This window comes from Solea solea, chromosome 9 (assembly GCF_958295425.1).
Source record: "Solea solea chromosome 9, fSolSol10.1, whole genome shotgun sequence".
NCBI lineage: Eukaryota > Metazoa > Chordata > Actinopteri > Pleuronectiformes > Soleidae > Solea > Solea solea.
Genome location: NC_081142.1, coordinates 5641036 through 5663861, shown reverse-complemented (window position 1 = coordinate 5663861; position 22826 = coordinate 5641036). Strand labels below are relative to the sequence as shown.

The 22826-nt window shown below is 41.9% G+C and overlaps 1 protein-coding gene across 2 annotated transcripts in view; it reads left to right on the top strand.

Annotated features, from left to right (window-relative positions):
- ssbp4 (single stranded DNA binding protein 4) overlaps positions 1–22826 on the top strand; it is a 91806-nt gene that overhangs the window by 21611 nt on the left and 47369 nt on the right. For both annotated transcript variants that reach the window (XM_058638287.1, XM_058638288.1), the window contains exon 4: positions 4274–4358. In XM_058638287.1, the coding sequence (XP_058494270.1) occupies positions 4274–4358 (85 nt within the window). The remainder of the gene's footprint in view (positions 1–4273; positions 4359–22826) is intronic.

The window sequence follows — 22826 nt, the reverse complement described above, 5'->3', positions numbered from 1 at the left end:
AGGGATGTGACATGGTTTACAGTTAACTTACTCTCAAGTTGCCATGGATCATACCCGGGATTTTTTAATCCACAGCTTGATTTGTTTTTCCTCGTGATCTGTTCATCTTCTTACTGTACAATGACAGTTGTTGTGTTTATTAGCAACAGTCCAAAGGGAGAGTTCCTGATTTTACATGGCACAGTGACGTTGTTGTCTCCTCCTGCTCGCTGAATGCTCTGCGGCTACCAGGAGAATAGCTGCTGCTTTAGTCAAGGTAATAAAGACAACTGGAAGGGTTGTTTCTCTCCGCCTCCGCTCTTTGATTGCAGCATTTTTTCCCATTAAGGAGAGTCTGTTCTAATAACAGGAGTAGAGGGCATGGTCGTCTGTGGGATTTTCACTGATGCTTTGTCAGGTGTCTTGTCCACATCTGCGTCCATCCCCGTCTCCTTCTCTCTGGCTGACTTGCTAGATGACAAACAGACAAACACAGAATTATCCCGCGGACCTGCCATCAGCAGATTGTCTTACTGCCTCTTTGTTTACTCCCCGTATTATAATAGAAAAGCACACTGAAACCACTGGCTTTGTCACACCACAGTTAATTGCAAATAATTATCATGATGACATTTGAATTTAGTAATTGTCTTCTTCTGGACGGCCAAACGCTAATCCTTCCCTCTTCTGCTCTCTCTGTACTGGTTACAATATGTGTGTGCGTGTGTCCTTTAGCTTTGTTTCTCATTTGAATGAATAAAAAAAGGTTTTGCTTTACTCTCGATCTGTAATTTAAATCTCTCCCGTGACCATTCCCAGTAAGAGCAGTTGAAAGTTCCTCTCTTTATAGTTGTCAGGCTCAAATGGCACCAGTTACTACTCGTCAGACCATAAAGAGCCTCCCATGATGAGGAGATTAGATTTAAATGATAAGATAATTGGATAGAAAATGTACTATCACAAGAATGTCAGAGAACAAGATTTCTTGTAGATTGCTGCTGCTAATGGACGACGTATGTTGACTTCTCAGATTTATTATGAAGTTTATTCAGAAACAGGAATCAACAGAAACTCTGTCTGGGGCTTCCCCCTCAGAAAGTGTGTGAGACATTTTGCCACGAGGTGCTACAGCAGCTCTGATTGTTCACCCTCAGAATGAACCCAGAACAAACCCATGCTACTACATTTTCATTTTAAAAAAACCATGTCACGATGGGCATTTTAGCTCTATTTCAGAATCCATCTGCATCCAAATTGTCATTCAGCAACACTGGGCATACACATGTGTAAACAGGAAGCTGATCCTCTCATCTGCAGTTGTTTGCTCAGGGACGCACAGTATTGGCCGATATCCGATATGCTGATATATCAGGACACTTGGGCCAATAACCGATAGTTTGTCTCTTCTGTCGTGAAATTAACATAATATTTCTCCTACTTATCCCCCAGCAGATGTTGCATTTTGAGCCAAATAAATAAACTTAAGAAAAAAGAACAGTTGTAGAGGGTGCCAGCATAGACATCAAGGATGTAGCAGCCTTTTTAGCCTATTGTTGTTGTCATTAGCCATATTGAAAGATTGTGGTGTGTTTGCCAATATCAGATAATCCATTTTAAAGCCAATATCAATACCGATATTGTGCCGATACTACTGAGAAACAACAATGGTGAAACATGAGAAGGATTTCTTTTATCTGACCGTCAACGAGGTGAAACTGAAAGTGAAAATATGTGTAAATGGAGCTTTTTGTTCACAGCTGATAAGAACCAATCAGGAAGTGAATGTGGGCAACAAAGTCATCTCGTCCAAAGGTCTCCGTTTTTGCCCGTCTTTAATAAAATGCAAATGAAAACAGAGCCAGCAGCTTTTCTTAATGTTCTGCTTTTGGAGCTCGACAAGACCAGGTTAATGTGGACACCAGGTGTCTACGGAGCAGAATGTATAAGCAATTTTAAACAAACATTTAAACAAGAAGTGGTACAGATTTACTGAATGTTTTGGTAAATTCTGTCATTTTGCTTTTGAATGTAACACCCTTGCAATGCATAATGGCCCCTCTCATTTCCTTTCCTTTTCTTTCCGTTCTAACTCTATGCAGAAAAATGAAGCATGTCAACCACCTAAAATAATATCAGGATAATGAAAGTCTTACACAATCCCCACACATCAGCAATGCTGCTTCAGATTATGCAGAGAGACAGAGAATGAGATTTCCCTGCGTGGCTCAGAGACACAGGTCAGCTGTTCAAATTGCAATATATTTTAGACAGCACAGACCAGGAGATGTTAGATCACCTTGCTCTCACCCCTGCGCCTGTACTCGCTTGTTGTCTTTTTGGTGACAAACTGGAACCTGCGTCTCGTTTCATTTCCCTGAGAGCTGATTGGATTTGCGATGGTTGCGCCTTCTCACCACAGGCTTGTCTGACGGAGCAGCGATCTCCTTAACGGCAGCCGATAGATATGATAATGTACACTGGCTTTATTGTCAAGTGACAGAAGGGCAGCACAAAAAAACACACACACACCATATTTATTCACCGCCGATCTTGTCTACATGGAACCCCAGTGCTCGACATAGGCCTTGGCCCTTGGGGCACCAACTCTGTCTTTTAACCTTTAAATACTTTCATTTTTTTTGGTTTTAATTTATATTCTGTCAGATTGAGCTACAGGGTTTATATGCATTGTTCTTTTTATTTTAAGGACAGCTATTTTTGTCTTTTCTTTAGGATTATAATGTCGTTTTTAAAAGGTTGGGAAATTACCAGCATGTGACAGGGAACTCCTGAACTACTCTCTGACAGTTCTGGGCAATCAGCTAATATTTTCTGCTCCATTTTGCAGTCTGTCATATCAAGTGTCATGGCTGTTCCTAACATCAGCACAAAGACTGCATGTAACCGTTTATTTGCACTTAAAAATGACAGCAATAATTTCTTCAGCGGGTTCGGGGTTGTTTTTTTTTAGTATGCTGTCCATGAAGTCAATATCAGGAAGAAGGAGAACTCTTTAATGTGCATTGGCTTCCCAAGTACTTAATTTCAGCACAGTAATTAAGGGCCGATTTGTAGTGGGACCTGGTGGCCCCTGCTGCCCTGGAGGAGTTGGGGTGGTTTAATTAACCAGTATGAGTGTGGCTGATTGGGCAGTAAGTAACATAATCACAGCTGATTGGTCAGTAACCTGCAGGTCAGCAGGGCAGGCAGAGAAGAGCGTTTAGATACTGCAGGCGTTGGACTGAACTGAGCAGGTGCTTAAGTGGAGTTTGTGATGATAAATGAAGAAAAGGTTCTGGTTCTTACGCTGCTTCTTGAAACAACTAGAAGTATACTTTGTATTTCATTTTAAAAGAAAATGCTGCGTGTTGTGTGCCCTGAAGAAGGTCATTAAAAAAGATTTTTGCACAGATTAAGCGTGGGATGCTTTTTTTTTCCAGCACCTCAGCTAAGTGAGCAGTGTTTTTCTCCTTAAAGAAAAAAAGTTAGTGGTTTTATCTGTTGAGTCTTTGATAAACTCGATGACTTAGTGTTATTTGCCTGTTTTATTAGGGCCTTGAGTTCATGTATGTTGTGATTTGACATGATACAAATAAATTGTAATTTTATGCATCATTTTTAATGATGATAATGTTACATTAGTTTCTCTATAAATTATATGTAAAACAACATTGATTTGCAAGGTTTTTTTTGTACATGTTTTATGAAACATTTATGATTTATGTGATAGGTTTTTCTATCGTGTTTTATTTAGTGAGAAAACGCATGTTATTCTTAAGCCATGGTCAAAATGTCTGATGTTTTTGTCTCAACACACTATATGAAGTAGCTAATAAATGTATCACTTAGAATAAGTATGAAACAAATAGATTAGTAAATAGCACATCTGACTAGTTTATTATGAATAAAAAAACAAGTAAAGATATTGTCAATAGAATTAGCTGAGTTCACAAGAGTACACTGTGAGTGGATTGTAAAGAAACAGACCAGGCCAAGTTTGGTTTGACCCACAACACTTACCTAATATCATCTGGTGAAGGGGATTTGATCTGCTGGTGGTGATCCTTGTCACCTGCTAATGGTTTGCATGTTTTATTTATACCAGTACTAAAGCATTGGTAGATTTATTGAACCTCCACCAGCTCACTTTAACACATGCACTCACAACATACACAAGTTTGTTTTCATAAGAGCAAAAAAGAGTAAAAAAAATGCAGTAACTTGGAACATGATGTGTCTCTGGTTCACACAGAGAAGTGTCTAACCACTGTCCCTCTCTTGTCCCTGTGTGCAGTGTATTCTGGGATCTGTACTGCGCTGCCCCCGACCGGAGGGAGACGTGCGAACATTCCAGCGAGGCCAAGGCTTTCCATGACTATGTGAGTGAACTAAAGCAACCCCTCAGGTTGTGTACAAGGAGCACACACACACATACACACACAAACAGCGCTTTGGCTCATGGTTATGTGCATGTACAAGCATATGAGGAGTGTGTGTATAAAACAAGAGGGACATTTCTGACTGATAATGCTGCTGTTGCTTGTTTCGACATGTTTGTCTTTGTCTGCCGCGTGCGCTGCACGGGACCGTCTCAGAGTTGGAAATCAACAATAATCTTTCAACAGCCAGTTCTATATGTTATGGCAAAATTCTCTATCTTCATAATTACAGAGTCTCTGTTTGGGCTTTGGTTCCATTCAGAGCCGTGGTGCTCTCAGTGAACCAGCCTGAGTCCACACTAGTTAAGCAGGACTGAAGTTCCACCTGGGTGTGGGAACTGGAACCATGATGGTGTGAAAGCCATAACTGACTGTTCTTCCTCGCTTCATCCACCTCGATCCGTTTGCCCAACACTGAGTCCGAGCTGCTGGCCGCACTTCCTCAAACGCTGACCTCGTAACCCCTCAGGCCTTAGCGAGATTGTCAGTCAGAGGTGAAAGGTCACGGCACTGCCTGGGTATTTATTGGTCCTGCTCATTGTTTTCTGTAAAGGTCAAAGCACATAAAGCTGCTGACCGATCACACAAGCACATTAACGCACACATTCACACATTTAGGGCTGGACAAGCTTGTAGATATGGTTTGAGGAGCAAGACGTGGTGATAGAGGGTCGAGGTCTTGAGTTGCTACTCCAGTTTCATCTTACATTTCATAAGATAAGATATAAGATAAGATAATTGTACATTGTGGGTTCCTGGAATGATTGGAAAGATGCAGGCTCCCCCCATATGGCACATGGAAATAAATCTCTAGGACTGTATGTTGGCAAGCCAGACAGCATTTCCAGGTCACTCCCATAAAATATTAACAAGTCCTCACACGATCCAGATAATGGAAATTCAAAATGAACTTATTGTGAGCACTTTTTTACGATGATGTGCAATAAATTTGTTTATTGTTCCATCTCTAGTTTGTGGTCTTGGAGATTTCAAATGAAAACAGTGTTTTCAGGCTTGAGCATTGCAGTGTAATGTGGATGACAGAGTCATGTAAATGTGAGTGTGAACCCAGCAATGGACTGGAGTTCTGGATGGAGTTTTCCCTGCTAGCGCTGCCCGATTCATTGCAAATGAATTTAAATGGCTATATGACCAAGTGCAGTATCCAAAGTTGTTGACACAGTTGTTATTTTACATAAAATGTGTGTTGTGAAGATGTGCAGCACAGCAGACATTCACTGGCCAAAAGAAAATCTGAAACAAATCTTTATTAATGGACTTTATTAATGACCGTAATCACAAACTCTTTAAAAAATAAAGGCAATATGATTTTTTTTGACCATGTTTTCCCTCGCATCACCTCATGTCAGCTGGGATCGGCTCCCGCTCCTCCATGACCCTCAGAGGAAGAATAGGTTATTGATGGCCGGACCTTGAATGTCTTCCTATACTTTATTAAACACTGGATTATATGTTGCTTGAGTGATATTTGTATACGGGTTACTTGGACAGACCCGTTTTAGGATGTCGCCTCAGCTACTGGATCACTGTGTGGAGGTGAACCCTGAAATGAATTAGCTGTTGCTATTCTTACCGTTCACATTTCATTCCAGCTGTTTTAGCCTGTAGCCACTTACCCATTTAGTTGAACCCTCTTATGAGGTCTGACAGCAAAAGTGTGAGTGCTTGTCAGCTGAACAGAATACATTTGTTGTGCATATACTATGCATATGTGTGTGTGTGTAGGCACACACTGGTGTGTGTGTGTGTGTGTCTCTGTGTGTGAGTGCGTCGGACACCCATAAGATTAATTACATGGTTAATTAAACCTAGTAGTTAATTAAATCCGACAACTGTGTCTAATTAATCTAAATGCCATATAATTTCCTACACCTTTCTCCAGAGGAAGGCCAGCTGGATACCTGCATGTCAGCTCTTTAACAGCTCTGCTTTGACAGGTCTGGTCAATGTAAGGCTGAGCTTTCAAGCTCCATGTTCTGCCACCGGGAAAAAGTTGCTTTTATAAAGTCCATATTTTTCTGTCTGCGGCTACGTTAATCAATCGGGATCACTCACACTGTTTTGTGTCTGACCATAGAGCGACTTGATTAAACAGAGCTGTTTTTTTCACAGACAAACACAACCCTTTTTTTCTAGTTCAGTGATTCAGACGCTGGTTGACCTCTGAGTCGGCTCAAGTTCAGGAGGTCAGAGTGAGCGAGCTGTCAGACGGATGATTTGCTGCATCAGAGACGAAACATTTGTCACTCTGGATTTGTTCTCAACCTCCTCGAGATTTTTCAGTTCTCCCTTTTTGAACTTCACGCCAGATGCTGTAAATCATCTCCTACCTTGTTTTAACTCCTCACTGAAGCTTGATTGTGTTTACACTGAATAAGTTATTCAAATCCAAGACTTGATGATGTCATGATGAGGTGTCTCTCAATCAGAAGAATACCAAAATAGCTCTGCAGAAACAAACACTGGCCAACTATTAGGATCGAGACTCAATGTCTGTTACGTTGAATACAAATACGTATTATACGTATGTGTTGGTACACTACTAAAAACTACTCAAATAACATCTTTTTACCTTTAAGAATCTTCAAATAGTGTTTGACTAAACAGCAGGAGATGGTTTCTGTAATGTTTTTTTTTACACTAAAGGAATAGTATATATAATTGTATTTTATTTGATTTGGTCTGATGCTGATTATAAGTCAGACAATTAAATGTGTTTTTGTACACTGAGAGTAGCCAAGGATTAAGACAAGGTAAAAAAGAGTTGGCGTGAATGAGCACATGTGCTTTCTCGACTGTTACTGTGTGTGTGTGTGTGTGTGTGTGAGAGAGAGAGTGTCAGGGTCAAAGCGTGTGAATCCCCAGGGTGATGAGGGGTCTGTCTGTCTCTGATTAACTCTGGCTGCTCAGTCCCCGCAGACCGACGGCCTGATCAAGTCTCTATCACGGCCCCTTGCTGATAACGGCTCCCTCATTCCCCCGAGTCGCCCCGGATCACAGAGTGAAAAACAACACGGCTCCCAGGAGTCGCACACACTCCGCTCTGTGTGTCGCTCAGCACGAAATAGTGAGAGAGCAAAACTGTGAGAGATAAACCTGGACTGTTTTATATTTATGTTATTTTTGGGTTGTTGGTTTTCTTTTACATAATGTAAGGCCTTTTCTGGTCGCCATGCTGAGATAAGGGTTGTACATTTCCTGCTAATAACAATACATTAACGAAACGCACATTTTTAAAGATTGAACATAAGTTAAGTGAGGCTGTTAAAACAATGAGGCTGTTGTTGGTAACTGAAGCTGCAGGGAAGCTCTCTTGACACTTGTGATTGTTAGATTAACAGATATTATCTGACAAATCTGAGGAAAAGTCGTGCGTTAACGGGAATTACGATCCAGATTTTAGTTTTTTAACCTCAGTTTGCTGCACTGTCCTGCATGGCCAAAAGGCAGCTCAGGAATCGCTGAAACTCGCTTCCCTTCTTCTCGGCATTTTGACTTCTTCTACTGCTAATTATGATGTGTATGATGAGTGATGTGCGCCCTCTGCTGGCGAAAATCGTACCTACACTGCATGTGAGGTCCAGAAATGACACACAGGCGATAGCAAACCGATGTTATCGTTTAATTTATTCATCCTTAATCGCTTAAATTCTTAACAGCAATTAATCAACTGATCGTTAATCATTAACATACCTATTAGAGATACTTATTTCCTTGTTTGTTTCCTGCAGCTAATTGGTCTGCTAGGCAACATAGACTTAGAGTCTTAGTTACAGATTTAGTTTGGATCAGCCCAGTTTGGCCCAGTTTGAAGGCACCACTTACTCAGCCATGTCCCACTGGCCCTCTTTAAGAGTGATGATGCAGACTTTATGGATTCTCCATTCTGGGAAAGATAATGGAATATAATGTACTAATCCTAAAATCTGGGGACTGGCTGACAGCTAATCCAGGGGAATGTGGTGGGACTGGAGCCCTGGCATCACTCCCAGAACTGCAGGCCTCTGACTAGCTGGATCGCTGGTTGGTTTCAACCCTGGATGGTTAAATCTGTTATCATAGCCACTCGCTCCCACATGCAGGCACGTGTGTGTGTGTGTGTGTGTGTGTGTAGGGCACACCCACACTCGTATGCAAATGACTGCACGCTCTCAAAGAACAGCGAGAAGATACCGTATCACAGAGCTGAGTCTCGTGCCACTGTGAAATAATTTAAGTTGTCTCTCTTTCCGTGTCGATTGTTGCCGTTGTGTTACTGACTGTCCTCTTCAAGTCGCCTTTTAATCACGTTGGTTTCCTGAAAGAGTCGTCTCTTCCGCCGGGATGTGGATGTTCCTCAGAAGAGCACTTTGCTGCAGGAACGTGTTTGATTATAAGAGCGTGGCACATCTTCAGTAACGCCATATGAATGATTAAAAGACTGCAGCCTTGTGATGAAGAAAGCATACATATTGACAACAGCAGACACTCGTGCCTGTTTGCTCACAGTGAAGCAGACAGAAGAATGAAACTTCTGTCACACACACACACACACACACACACAAACAGTCTTTCAAGAAATGATACACTTGGCCGACATTTTGCTTTGCCCCAGCCAGAGGTCGCAACCCTGAACATCTGCGATTCATGCCAATCTGGGTTCACTGCCTGCGGAAAGTCACAGATTTAGTGTCACAAATGCGTCATTGACGTTGCAGCGCTCCACTGACTCCACTCTGCTCTCTGCTCACTGATGAGAACTGTCATGATGATGGTTCAGATGGAGGAGTCATACACGGGCATCTGGCGTTTTCTTGTTTGACCAAAATCACACCTTATCAAAAAATACTGTAGGTCTCATTAAGAAAAAGAAACTAGTAAATGTATTAGTGAAATCGTTGTTTCAGTTTCCCTGAGGGTTACCCAAAATCATATGATATTAAAGTTAATTTCATGTAAATTCCAAATCCTCAAATTAGCATTTGGCCCCATCTGGCCCCAGAGACTTGAATCAAAAATAGATTAATTAGATTTATAAAAAAACACAATAAAAACAGTTTAAAGTAAATAATTTGAGCTGTTATTCAATATTTCACATACTGTAAACATGTCATGAAAATCAGTGATCTGATGTGTTCCCACAGACTGTAGCTGGATGGAAGAGCATGATTGTTGGCTGTTGCCTGGGGTTTCTTTGAGAGGGTTAAACATTTGTTCGGCTGGATCACAGTAACAGGTGGCACAAGGGGAGGAGCCACACTCTGTAAACAAGCGCTGATGGCCAAGCCTTTGTCTGGACTGTTGCGTGTCATTTCTGTGTGTTTTCCATCTCCACTGCTCCCTGCGTTGCCACACCAGGTGCTCCTTCTCCTAATGTAGAGCCACATGTCTGCTGAATCCTACGTTTTCATCTTTGTCTCTGTCCTTTTTTCTTTCTTTTTTTTTTACACATCCAGTTTCTCCCGCTTCAATTCTTCTCAGGTCTTTTTCACCCCCCCCCCCCTTTATCCGCCTCCCCTTGCTGCTCTTTCTTCCCTTTCCTCGCCTCTCCTCCATGCTCTCTTTCTTACTCCTCCCCCTCTCGCCGTTTGCCTCCATGCCTCCCTCCCTCCCTCCTCCTCTCAGAAGAGATTGATTGGGTAATCTGGCTGGGTGCCAGCAGTGCCCGCTTTCTTGCTCGGGGGAAGGAGAGAAGCGGGGGCGACATGACGACATGGAGGAATAATAATAACATCCATAAAATAGGCAGAGTAGGTATGGAAGGAGGGATGAGGAGAGAGAGAGAGCCGGGGAATGGAGTTGGCGTTGGCACAGCAATATGTTCTCCATACAGCTTCTCCTGGCCTTTTTAAATACAGCCTACACACAAACAGCGTGCCACAACATTGTGTCTCCACGTCTGTCTGTCTCTATCTGTCGTGCCCCTCCTCCCCTCCCTCCCCTCCCTCCCTCCCTCGCCTCATGCCACCTCCGTTTGCGCTGGTGTCGTCTTTTTATATCAAACAGTGTGTGGAGTGCAGACTGCAGGCAGATGGGCGTTGAGTGAGATTATACTGTCTTTGTGTGCTGTTGTTTAACGTTGTTGCTGTCTAAATGAAAAAGGCCAGTAGGCTTCTCGGTCTGTGTATACCTTCTTCTTTCTGAGGGAAGTAACAAAGCCTGAAAAGTGCTGCCCTCAAGCTGTGTGTGTGTGTGTGTGTGTGTGCGTGTTCATGTGTGTGTTTGACTGGATGTCTGGAAGTGACAGAAGCAGGAGATCAAATATTGTTTATGATTCTCTGGCAGGTTCATTCTGGTGCAAGCTTAAACTGTGCTGTGTTGGTTGTTGTTGTTTTTTTTTTGTTTTTTTTTTGTTAGCATTTGATCTCATGAGCATGAGCTCCCAGACCTGTGTTTGACAGAGACAGACATGGAGACGGACAGATGGAGACAACAAACAAGTGACAGTGGGAAGAAGAGAAGCGGCGGAGGGGGAGGGGGGGGGACAAAAAGTAAGAGGGAGAAGAGGAAGGAAGGAAGGAATGAGATGTGTCACAGTGTTGCTGCAGGACAGCATTTCCTGAAGACACTGTGGACACTTTTTCAGTTTACCTGTGTGTCCTGCTACAGCCACTGCAGAGTAAATGCCATGAATCCGCCTGTGCAAAGTTATTGTAGGAGCAAGAACCCTGCAGCGCTCACTTTTGCATGCAGATTTCCATCCCAGTCCCATTTAATTTCCCTAACCTAGTTACCCATGAATGCCCTCTTTGCAACATCACCATCCATAAAATTTAAACAAATACTTTAAAATGAATACATCCTGGGGAATAGTGGCGACTCCTCGGGGGGAATTTGTTAATCTCTCACAGTGAAATTCTCTTATTTCAGTTCAGTCATTTTCATGAAATAAATTACGGTTCAAAAATGTAAAAAAAAGACAACGTTTATCACTAGTTTGCCTCGACTGTAACCAGGTTACTGTGGAGAATTAAAGTGAGCAATTTGTCAGGGGGTATTCGAGGGCGACCTTTCATGCCTGAGGTGTTTATGTCTGTGGCATCTTGTCTGTGGAGTTTCTCCTGCCAACGTGTGCTTCTCCTGACAGAGCTCACACACACACACACACACATTTACTCTCTCTCTCCATCTTTGAAGTTCTCCCAAACCACATCCACTTATCCATTTATCCATTGTGTAAAAAGACGCTGTCCTGCACAACATGGCATAAATTGCTGCAATTATGATAGTTCTTCTCCTGTGTTTGCTTTTGCTTTTGTTTGAACTTTCCTTTGGCAACCTGCGCTGACTTGACTCCTAAGTTTGGAAGGTGAGGCCAGAACAACTGGGAATACGGCTTCAACACTGTCAAGTAACTCAGTGAATCTTTCTCTGTTTAACTAATCTTTGAGGAAGTTTTTGTCTTCAAAGTCAAGTGATGCTGCTCATCTCCATTTGACTTCTGCAGCTGCGATGCTCCCTGTTCTCTCTTCCCTGAGCAAAGCTTGGAGCGGCACTCCATTACTGCCGTTCCTCATTAGGTCTAAAACTCAAGACGATGGTTACAGAGTTTGTCAGACAAGTCCCAGGCAGTTAAATGTATCTTTAAACACACAACACTGCTGTTGGTTAACTCTGGTGTGTTTCCTTTCTTTCTTTCCTGCCAAGTCTGTAAATGAAATCAGGGAAGTTTGATTTGTAAGTCAAACTAGATTGCATCGCTGTTGTGCAGGTCCACTCTCTGCTGAGGATTTAAGGATTTAAGTTGTGTGAGGCTGTAACGTGAACGGTGCTAAATGTGATTCATGACATATGGAAACACTGCATTTTACGGTACATGATGTTTTTAGTATTACATGCTGTTTATGTGAGGAATATTACAGTATAATAACAATTTACTCAGGATACATCTGCAGGTGTTATTGAAAATGAGTTCACGCATTCATTACTGTGAATACACAGTAATAACTGGAAGCATCGTCCTTCAATAAGTGAAAACAAACACTGTAAGTGTGAGTAGCAAAAGTAAAGTCTGGGTAAAGTCTTTGTGAATTTCACAGCATCCACTCACAGCTCTTTGTGCTGCGTACAATAAAAATGACACATTTCCCATATAAACTAACAAACTTTTTAGAAGGTTTCCCTGTCACCATCACTACTAATGACATGCACATGCTTATCAACACATGACGCTTGTATAATTCCACATGGTTTTATTCCTATGTGTCAATATGACGAGTCTCATCAAATATAAATGTCATTGGTTTGATATAAAAAGGAATGTTGACCTCAAAGGCTCATAAGTTTTTAAGGAAACCGACACATGCACTCACTGTCCTGCCATTTCCCAGTCGCTCCTACCTCTCTCTCTCTCTCTCTCTCTCTCTCTCTCTCTCTCCCTCTCTCTCTCTCTCTCCCGCTCTCTCTCTCTCTCTCTCTCCCGCTCTCTCTCTTTGTGGCACCACCAGTTGGGCTGAAAACTGGCAGACATTGCAGCCTGGCACAGTTTGTCCTGGCACAGCGTGTGTGTCTCAGTCAGTGTGTGTGTGTGTGTGTGTGTGTGTGTGTGTGTGTGTGTGTGTGTCTGCTGTAAAACTCTGCCAGTCCACAAGTCTGTAGCACCAGCTGGGCACCCAAACTTACGACCAAAATAAACTGGCTTCGCTACCACTGAACCCGTGGGTGGACGAGTGTGTTTGCTTGTGTTTGTGCTCACACACACACACACACACACGCGCGCACACGTCTGCGTGTGTGTGTGTGTTGTTGCAGATCGGACAGCCTGCTTATTAAGTCCCATTGAAGTGAGTGGCGAAACAAACACAGTGCTTCTTTAGATGAATGCCTGACATTTGCGCCTTTCTCAACTCTGAATCAGCCCTCCCTGCTAAGATTAAAAACCAAAACAATTACAAAGATCTATTTGCAATTTAAATTCTCCTAAATACAGACTTAATCCCTGTTTCCCAAAGACAGCAATACTGTGTGGCAGAGAAACTGTGTGTGAGAGGGAGATCCATTTCAAGCCCCTGCCCAGGTTTCTGTTGCTAAAACAACACTCAAAGTTCTCTGAGGATAATGGATGTGCTCTGAGTTGGTTGAGTTATATTTGGAGAACAGTTTATTTCTTGTGTTTGTAACGATGAATGCACAGAATCAACAGGGGAGTTCAGACAGAGTCTCCACAGAGTCCCGTCTGTGGAGATATTTGTATTTTATATTATTTGCATCGGAGTGTATTTACATATTCACACGTGTGTGCGTTAAGGTGCCCTGGTGGCGGGGGCCACGCTGAGCATGCTTTACGGCTGCCCAGGGTATATTTACCGACAGTGACTTTAATGCGGTGTAATGATTATTTTTATTCCAGGTACTCTGGCAGCCCGTTCGCTCTGAGTGGAATGACTCCCCATTGGCTCACTGATTACCTCTGTGACTCCTGCCACACCTGTTATCCAACATTACACTCTCAGAACCCCACCCCCCCTCCACTATCACCACCCTTTTATTATTACACCTTGATCAGTTCCTCTGAGTCTCTCTCCGTTTACCCATCTTCTAAATTCAGCAATGGGTTACACCTTGTCTTTATTTGGTCTTACTTCATCTCCTCATCTCTTCCTTGCTCCTCAACCATCCCCTGGTTTACTGCTTTGACATGAGCCCGTTCACTGTATCTTCATTTATAAGCCTCCTTTAGCATGGCCTGATTCATTTGAGAATGTTGCACTTGTATGTGTCTGCCTCACTGTTCCATAATATATAAAAGCAAGGAACATGTTCAGCCATCGTCATGCTGGCAGTGAAGATGACAATCACACACGGTGTCAACAGCACTACATCGTGTTCAGTTCAGTGTAAACACGCAAACAAGAATCCTAACAAGGGATCTTCTCGAAGACGCAGTAGGCGGAACAGCTAGAAAGATAGTTGACATTGGCATTAAATAGTAACATTTTGGGATATTGGTCCTGTCATTCAAGCGTCTGTCAGATGACCCAGGACCACATCTCCATTTCTAAAATGCTCTGCCATTATTGAAACGTTATTGCATTTATTGTCTTTGAAAAGTTGTCAAAGTCTCCCTTCATGGACCCAGAGGCTAGAGTAGTGGTTCCCAAACACTGGAATGGGACAATGTGTTATTTATATATATATATATGTATATATATATATATATATATATATATATATATATATATATATATATATATATAAATAACACATACTGTATACCTCTGTGTAACCATATATCACATCCTGAAATGCATAAAATAAACCTTCTAATTATGAAGATTAAAGAGGTTCTTAAATGATCAGAATCATATTAAGCATATTTATTTGTAAACTTGTAAGAGTTACCCTTACATTTGCACTTAAAACTAGCGTTTGATGAGTCTTGGTAAAATGTAAGCATCAGCTTCACAGAACTTTCACTTTCGCGAGAGGAAAATACCGCCGTGCCCTTCACATTATGGGCAATAAATGGCACTAAAGCCGAGGAACATGTAAATGCATCTTTTGTTGCCTCCCAGTTGGATTCTAATGTTTCAAGTCCACCTGTTTAGATTTTATGCCTTTCAAGATCTGGCAAGTTTTATGATAAGCCTCATATAAAATGGTGTCATCCTCTAATGCGCTGTGTTGTACATGATTTCTCTCAAGGTTCTCCTCCTGCTCCTTTGGTTCCTGTGTGATCCACCAATCAAATGTTTTATTTTACACAATATGCCAACTGCAGCAGCTAACGTCAGTCTAAACTCCTACTATTGCTGTGTTTCTGTCATGGTAAGGTTCAGTTTGGTACAGTATGGTACAGTTTGGAATGTTTGGCTTGCGCTTCACCCTGACCACAACGTACCATTTTACTGTGTTACCAAAGAAGGGAACAGTTGGCACGGGTTATTTTGGTAATATTCCTAATGGAAACGCAGAAAACGATGTACCGGAACGATGCATGGAAACATGTCTTTTGATTGCAAGTTCAAAGTGTGATTTTTGGGCTTAATTAACAGTGCCTCTAATGAGGCCAGCCATTTATAGTAACCTTCTGAAGCTACCCCTAAATTGCTGACTGTCGATTATTGTAAATTAGTAACAGATTTAGCTGATTTAGCTTTTCTCTGACATATATAAAAATAAGCAGCGTTACACCTTTTTTTTGTTGCATGCCCCAAAAGTTTTATGCTGTCCACCAAAGCAGTAGGTTAACAGTTCAATTTCCAGCTCCTCTGGTCCATATTCTGATGGTGCTCCTGATGGCTTGGTTGGTGGTTGCCATGGTGGTTAAGACAAGAAAAGAGCTACATAAAGTACATGTATGTGTAAGCCATGCTAGTTAGAGCTGTAAGAAAATATTGATATCCTAATATTATGGTGTGATACTGTATTGATTCTTTCAAGAAGTGTTGGATCAATACATCAGACATAATACTTGACATTGGGTTTGTGTTGCATTTAAGCCTCCAAACACTAGTTGGCAGCAGACTTTCTCTTATTACATGTTCCACTCTTCTCACTTGACTATTTTGGTTGGGAAAAAAATCTCGCCTTGCTCATTGTTTCTCAGTATATTGTGATCTATTGTTTTGTCACCTTTGCATTAGGATTCAGATCATATCACCAGATTCTTGCCTAACATTATCTTTCCTGCATTCTCTTTAAATATGCATGTATCAGTGAGCTGCTCAGTTATAAAGGAACTGTTTTATACCAACACTTACATACATCTCTCACTTTTTCAACCTACACTAGAAAGACAAATATATCTTTATGAAGAAAGGGTTCTCTGAAGAGTTTATCTTTTGCACAGTAAAGACAATAGAGCTTTAAATAGATTATGTTTTACTGTATCTGTGACTGAGCTGCTGCTGCTAAGGGTTCATCATCGCTTGGAACATCCAGAAATCCACATTTTGTGCTTATCACAACTATTATGTTTCAACTTTCTGTATCATTCGGTCTGAATATTTGTTCATACTTTGGTTTTTAGTGTAAAAGCAAATGCACACAAGTGTGTGCAGATGCTATACAGTCGTACTCTTCTGTGTCCATATCTGCACGGGCAAATCTGTTTTCATTTCATCAGATCTTCTCGGTAAAATTGACATTTGGAATAGAGAGATCCACTACACTGCGCTGCACTCTGCTGCTCTCTGAAAAGGTCAGCTTTCATTGGAGGACCGTGTGCGACCAGCCGTCACTCTGCCAGTGCGAGACATAAGAGAGAGGTTTCTTCTGAGCAGCTGGACCAGTTCAGTTTGGTTACATATGCTATAGAATCCTGCTTTGTTGACGTGGTTTCAGATGATAGCTGGAGTTCCTTCCGCTCCCTGAGAGAAGCAGTTCTTCTCTTCGCCGATCTTGCCGGGAGTAGTTCTCTTCTGTGTAGCTGAATTGTTCTGCTGGATGCTGTAATCTCTTCAGTGCATGTCCAGATTACTGTCTGTTCCACGTTGTCTGGTGGCCGGCTGTGGGAGATGATGGAGAGATGGCAGGAGGAGGTTGTGCTCTGATCTGCTGCTACATAAGGAAGATTACTTTTTTATTAATGTATCCATCTGGACGTTCGGTTGTTTATTCAGTCTGTTTGTGTTTATGAACATACTTTATAAACCCCTTGAGATTTCAATCTAAATCAAAGCCTAGATTAGACATATGTGTTATTTCCCAAGAGTTGCCATTCAATTAATTAAATCATACCATACAGTAATCTGCATATACAGCTCTATACTCTCATCGTTAGTGATATGACGGTAGTGATTTACTACCTCATGACTATATTAGTCGGTTGTTTCCTTGATTTATCGAGCACTTGTTTGATCAGAAAATGTTTAAAAATGTCGATTGATGATGTTCTCAAATGTCTTGTTTTGTCCACAAACCAAAATGATGTCTTTGTTACATGGAGCAAAGCAACCAGAAACAAAGAGAGAACTTGTTTTAATCATTGAAAAAAAAAAACACTCAAACCAATGAATCGATTACCGAAGTAGCTGACGATTGATTTAGTAATCGATAAATAATCAATTCATCGAATAATCGCTTCAGCCCTAGTGGGTATCCGACACGGATGTTGCGTACTTTTGTGTAGAACCGTAACTTGCCAAGTTCCGTCTTCTCAGCCATGACTTGCCCACAGTTTTCAAACACAACAGCGATTAACTGACGACAGTCCGCCTCCAGGTCTGTTTATATTCTCAAGTCACGTGAAATCACGCGTGTTTCTGTGAGATTTCCCAATTCCCTGGAGTCTCCTCCCTGAAACTGTTTGATTGAACGCCAAGTGTGTGGTCCTGTGTCTCGACTGGATCGTCTCGTCTGCGCTTTCTCAGGATTCAAATATTGAAAATCAGTTACATCAGTGTGTTGTGTCTGTGGACTCCCACGTTTTTGTAACATCAAGTCAGATTTGAAAATCCTCTTGTGTGGGCCAGGCTTTATAGTCTGACTTTGAGAAATTCGATTTAATACAATTGAGTCTGGTTGAGTCCTAACACTGTCATTTTCCTTTCCACCCTCTTGTAAACACACTGAGTTATCATAGTATTGTTGTATCATGATATTACGTCAGTGTGGGCCTTGTATCGTATAGTATCATAAGTTACCCTGTGAATCCCGTTGGAAATATATCATTTGATTTAATCTTTATTATTGAATTGTGACTAATCGTGCTATTTATCCTGAACATTATATTATTTTAAATATTGGTTATTTCGTTTTTGAAGAAAAGAAAAATGGAGAAATTTGAGTATTCATTGTGCCCCCCCCCCCCAACCGCCGCCCCTCCACGCGTCTTCCTCTCCATCTCGTTCTGTCTCCTGTGCACTCCGTGCAGAAATGATTTCCATTCCTGCTGAATTAATGAGGTTCTGCTGAACTGAGAAAAGCAAGCACTCACACACACACACGCACACACACTCTTTCTCACACTCACACACACACACACACTGCAAACACTGGCACATTCTACTATAGCCATATTTAAGTCTGTATTCACGTTCACATTTGCACACAGCAACTCATTGATGCTTGGCCACCGTCTGCCGTCTCAGAGCGCTAACACTTTTCTGCTCGAAAGCAAATTTTAGAAAATGTCCACAAAGATAACGAGCGGAGGAAAATAATCACAAATGTGGTCGAACCGAATCTGAGGCTCAACAAAATTCACACGCAACTGGTTTCTTATCAGGTGACAGAAATGCACACACACACGCACACACACACACACACACACACACCTTCATACATACAAACGTAAACATGCAGCCTCATGAGTCAAGCCCTGTAACTGGGCACAGTCACCATGGTAACACGCTGCCGTGTCTATTAAACACTACAGTGGTTTGGGACTTTTGAAGGTTGTTAAACACATCCCAAGCCCCATCACAAACCTCATACGAACACACAGCTATTCTTTGTAGGACACTGCATTGATTTTCATTCATTTAGACTAGAACTATCCCTAACCTTAACCATAACCAGGAGATGCCTAACTCTAACCTAAACCTAACCATAATTCAAATAAACTTAACCAGTACCTCAGAAATGAGCTTCTACCTCATTAGGACCTTAAGAGATGACGCATACAAACATTTTTATGCACACACACACTTGCACGCGTAATTGTGAGTGAAACTTGAAGACATTATTCGCCACTGGCTCCGACTGAAGTCGACGTCGAAGGAGAAAAAACCCGACTCATTTTCATTAACTAATTAACTCGCACATTAATCAGCTGAACAGCCAAACAGACACGAGGCTCAGCAGGTGGCTCAAGTCTAGTGCGCGGATTGTAAACACCAGACAGTAGAAACGCACAAGAAGGAGCGCGCTGTCAAAGGGACGTAATTGCGTTGCAAGCGGCTGTTGTTATGCGCCAACTTGCACGGCCACTTGAAAGCTCCATCAAGGATCGACCGAATAAAGAGGAGCAGGAAGCGATGGCTGATTCTCGTCCTTGTTGAGCTGATTTTTTCCCCCTAAAGCGCCGTTAATGTGGGGAGTTTTCAGGTGTGAAGGCGACGAGGCGCCGACACAGAGGAGTCACCCTGAGATGCATACAAATGAGAGCCTTGAGATAACATTTAATGTAAATAATTTCAGATGTTTCCTTATTATTATTATTATTATTGTTATTATTGTGATCGTGTTTGTGTCTGTCTTGTTTTCATTTCTTCATTAAATGCACATGATCAAGCACAGCGAGGTGCGCACACCAAAAAATGCGACCGCTCTCCTTCCTTATCCCTGCTCTCTGCTGTCTCAGTGTTTTTCTTTCCCATTTATCATCACTGAAGCAAAGGAAGCAATTCCAATTTCATGTGTTTTCATTCCATTCCTCTATTTGCTTATTTCTTCACCACCCACCCCCACTCTCTATTTTGATCTCAGGCAACCAGTCAGCAGTCAATAATCTGTTAAATAGCATTGATCGCCGCCATTTAGTTTCCTGGCCGGCTACTTAGGTTGTAAAGCTGATCAATGGCTTTGAATGGGAACCACCTAGATAGCAGATTGACTGCTGGGACACGCGCTGCAATCATATCATTTGTCTTCATTTGCTGTTCAATTATTTGTTGTAATAGCTGCTGTCAGAAACAGCCTCATGCTGGCCCACAATGGCACACGGAGCCTAAAATTGTAGAGTGCACACTGCACGCACATGCCCGACTCACTCCGCTCACCTTGACTCTGTGCAACCCCCCCTCACTCCCTCACTCCCTCACTCCCTCACTCCTGCTGCTGTGTAGGAAAGGCATTACGTAGTAAACAGCCACGAGAGGAAGAGTATCACATGTGGAAATAAGTAGTCGTGTGTGTTCCTGTGTTTGTATGAGCTCGTGCTTGTGCTCGGACTTAAAGTGAGTGCATGCAGATGGTGCCCATGCCTGGACGTGTAGCTGGAGTCTGACCCAGACTGGACTTCCTGCGCCCGAGAGCACCTTCCTGAAATCATCAATCACTTTGTGTGGGACACGGGACACAGCTGTGCGGGGTCTCCACGTGTGTTTGAGGACAAAAACGCTCAGTTGTGGAAAATAAGCTGCTTTTGCGGCCAGTGGTTAAGGTTAGAGTAAAGGTGAGGGTCAGGCATGAAGTGATTGTGGTCGGGGTGATGCTGAGTGTTCAGGAAATGGATGCAAATCCATGATGTCCGTGAAAAAAAGTATTTTCTCTTCACTTCCTGTCACCAGAAGAATCTCTGAGATTTGACCGCACAAAGCTACCACATTTTATTGTGAACTCAAATTATTCTTTATTAGAAAAGAACAGATTAGTTAGTGTTTTTCTAATCATGTAAAACAAGGATATGCAAATTCCAGGACCAAACCGTTTGACAACTGCAGTCAAAAATGACTTTCAGACAGTTGTCCTCACTTTTTCCTTTTTCTCATTCAATGCAAATCTCATTTTCCTGTGCGTTTTTGTCGTTAACTCAGTCAACCACGTCTTCTTTTAGGTGGCGTGACATGGAGGGGTTGGGGGGGGGGGGGGCATACCATTCTCATTTCGACACATCCACTCTTGACTTATCAGGCAACAACTTCCCTCCAACTTTTCTCTTCTCTACAGTATCTCTTTGAATCTCCTTCTATCTGCGTCTTGTCCCCCTTCTACCTCCTCTGGTTTTATTGGAGTAGCAGTGTCTCCCCTCCTCCCCCTGCTTGTTTGAAGCGGCCTGCTCATATATCATAGTCTTTCCTCACAGGATATCCTCTCTCTTCCTGTCTCTCCCTTTTCTTTCTCCCTCAATCTCTCCCTGTCTCATCACCCCCTCCCTGTCAGCTGCACTGGTGGTGGAGGGGTATGGGGGAGTAGAGGGTGTGGAGGAGAGGAATACCTGTTAACTCTATTTCTTTTCAGCACTTTAACACTGGTCCCAGAGGACACACTCCCACACAAACGGATGTAAATGTGAGATGTGTTCACATTACAGCTCAGAGAAGCTCCACATGATTTAGAACTTCTACGGTTAATTAGATATTGGCGGCCATGTTGGGAGTGAAATTGGGGTTGAATGTGACCTGAGTCACCTTTTTACACTACTTTACTAAACTTAGTAGAGGGATGTGAAACTTAAAGGTGACGTAAGTGATTCTGGAGAAAGTCGACATAGGTGGAAGGATGCAAAGATGAGTTTATTCAAAACTATCTGATTATAAAACAATTATTGTCTCAGTTCATAATTTTCATAGAATGTCAGAAAAAGCGTATTCTCAAACCTCAAAATAAATGGACCAGAAATATTTAAATATTTACGTGTAAGAAGCTGGAGAATCAGAGATCTTGTTTTCATTATTAAAGAAAACACACTCAGGCCAGTCATCGATTATCAAAACAATTGTCGATTAATTTAGTTGTGGATTAATAACCAATGAATTATTGTAGCCCCACTTAAAACACTGAATTTCCCCCGACATATTAAATATAAATAAGTATTCTTAGTTTCAAGTATATTTAATGAACATACTAAATGCACTTAATCTTGAAGCTGTGTGTTAATCCTCCAGATTCTGTGTGTTTGCATGATATTGGGCTGTAATTGTGATTATTGAGTCATATACACACACTGACTTGTTGGTCTTGTTTGCATTGGGGTGATAATTAAACTTTAACTTGATGAACATGGCAGATGTGCTCACTGAGACGCTCATCAGGGTTTCACATCACTCGTGGCGTGTGGAGAGCTTTGTTGGTTTTCTGTTGTCGCTTTAATTCTGCAGTAACTCCACAGTTTGGAAAATGGGACTGAAGGATGAAAAAAAAAAAGTCTATGGGAAACATCAGCCGATTCTCACTTGATTTATAATGTTAATAAACAGGTCTTCTTTACTAGAACGTGATGATTAAACTATGTTACCAACGTACCAATCAGTGCTCAGTAGTAGAGCGAGTCGTCTTTCACCTCAAAGGCTGTGGGGTTCAATTCCCGGCTCCGCCAGTGACCGTTAATCCCACGTTGCTCCTGTGCCGTCAGCGTGTGAATGAGTATGAGTGATAGAAGATGTGCTGTCACAAAGATGCACAGTATGAAAGTGTGAATGAATGGGTGAATGGCAAGTGGTGTATAAATACAGACCATGACTGTGGGATGCTGCTGGTATCGTCCAGGTGCAGTTTTTGGTGCAGGTTAAATTGCAAATCTCAATCTCTATATCTCTAAATCTCTTATTTACAGTTTATGTCACTGAGGAGCAGTGAGTGAGGGGTCGTCTGGTCTGAACAACATGGTTGATTAGCTCTTAGTGTTCCATGTTCATCACAAGCATATGGTATAAGCTATAATTCGACATATTTTATTTTTGTTGTTCAGTTATTTCTATTCTCCGTAGAACTGTCCTTCATCACTGTCGTTTGTCCTTAATGAGATTCATTCTTCCGCCTTTAATACTACCTCACTCTCTCCTCCTGTCTTTCCTTTTTTCC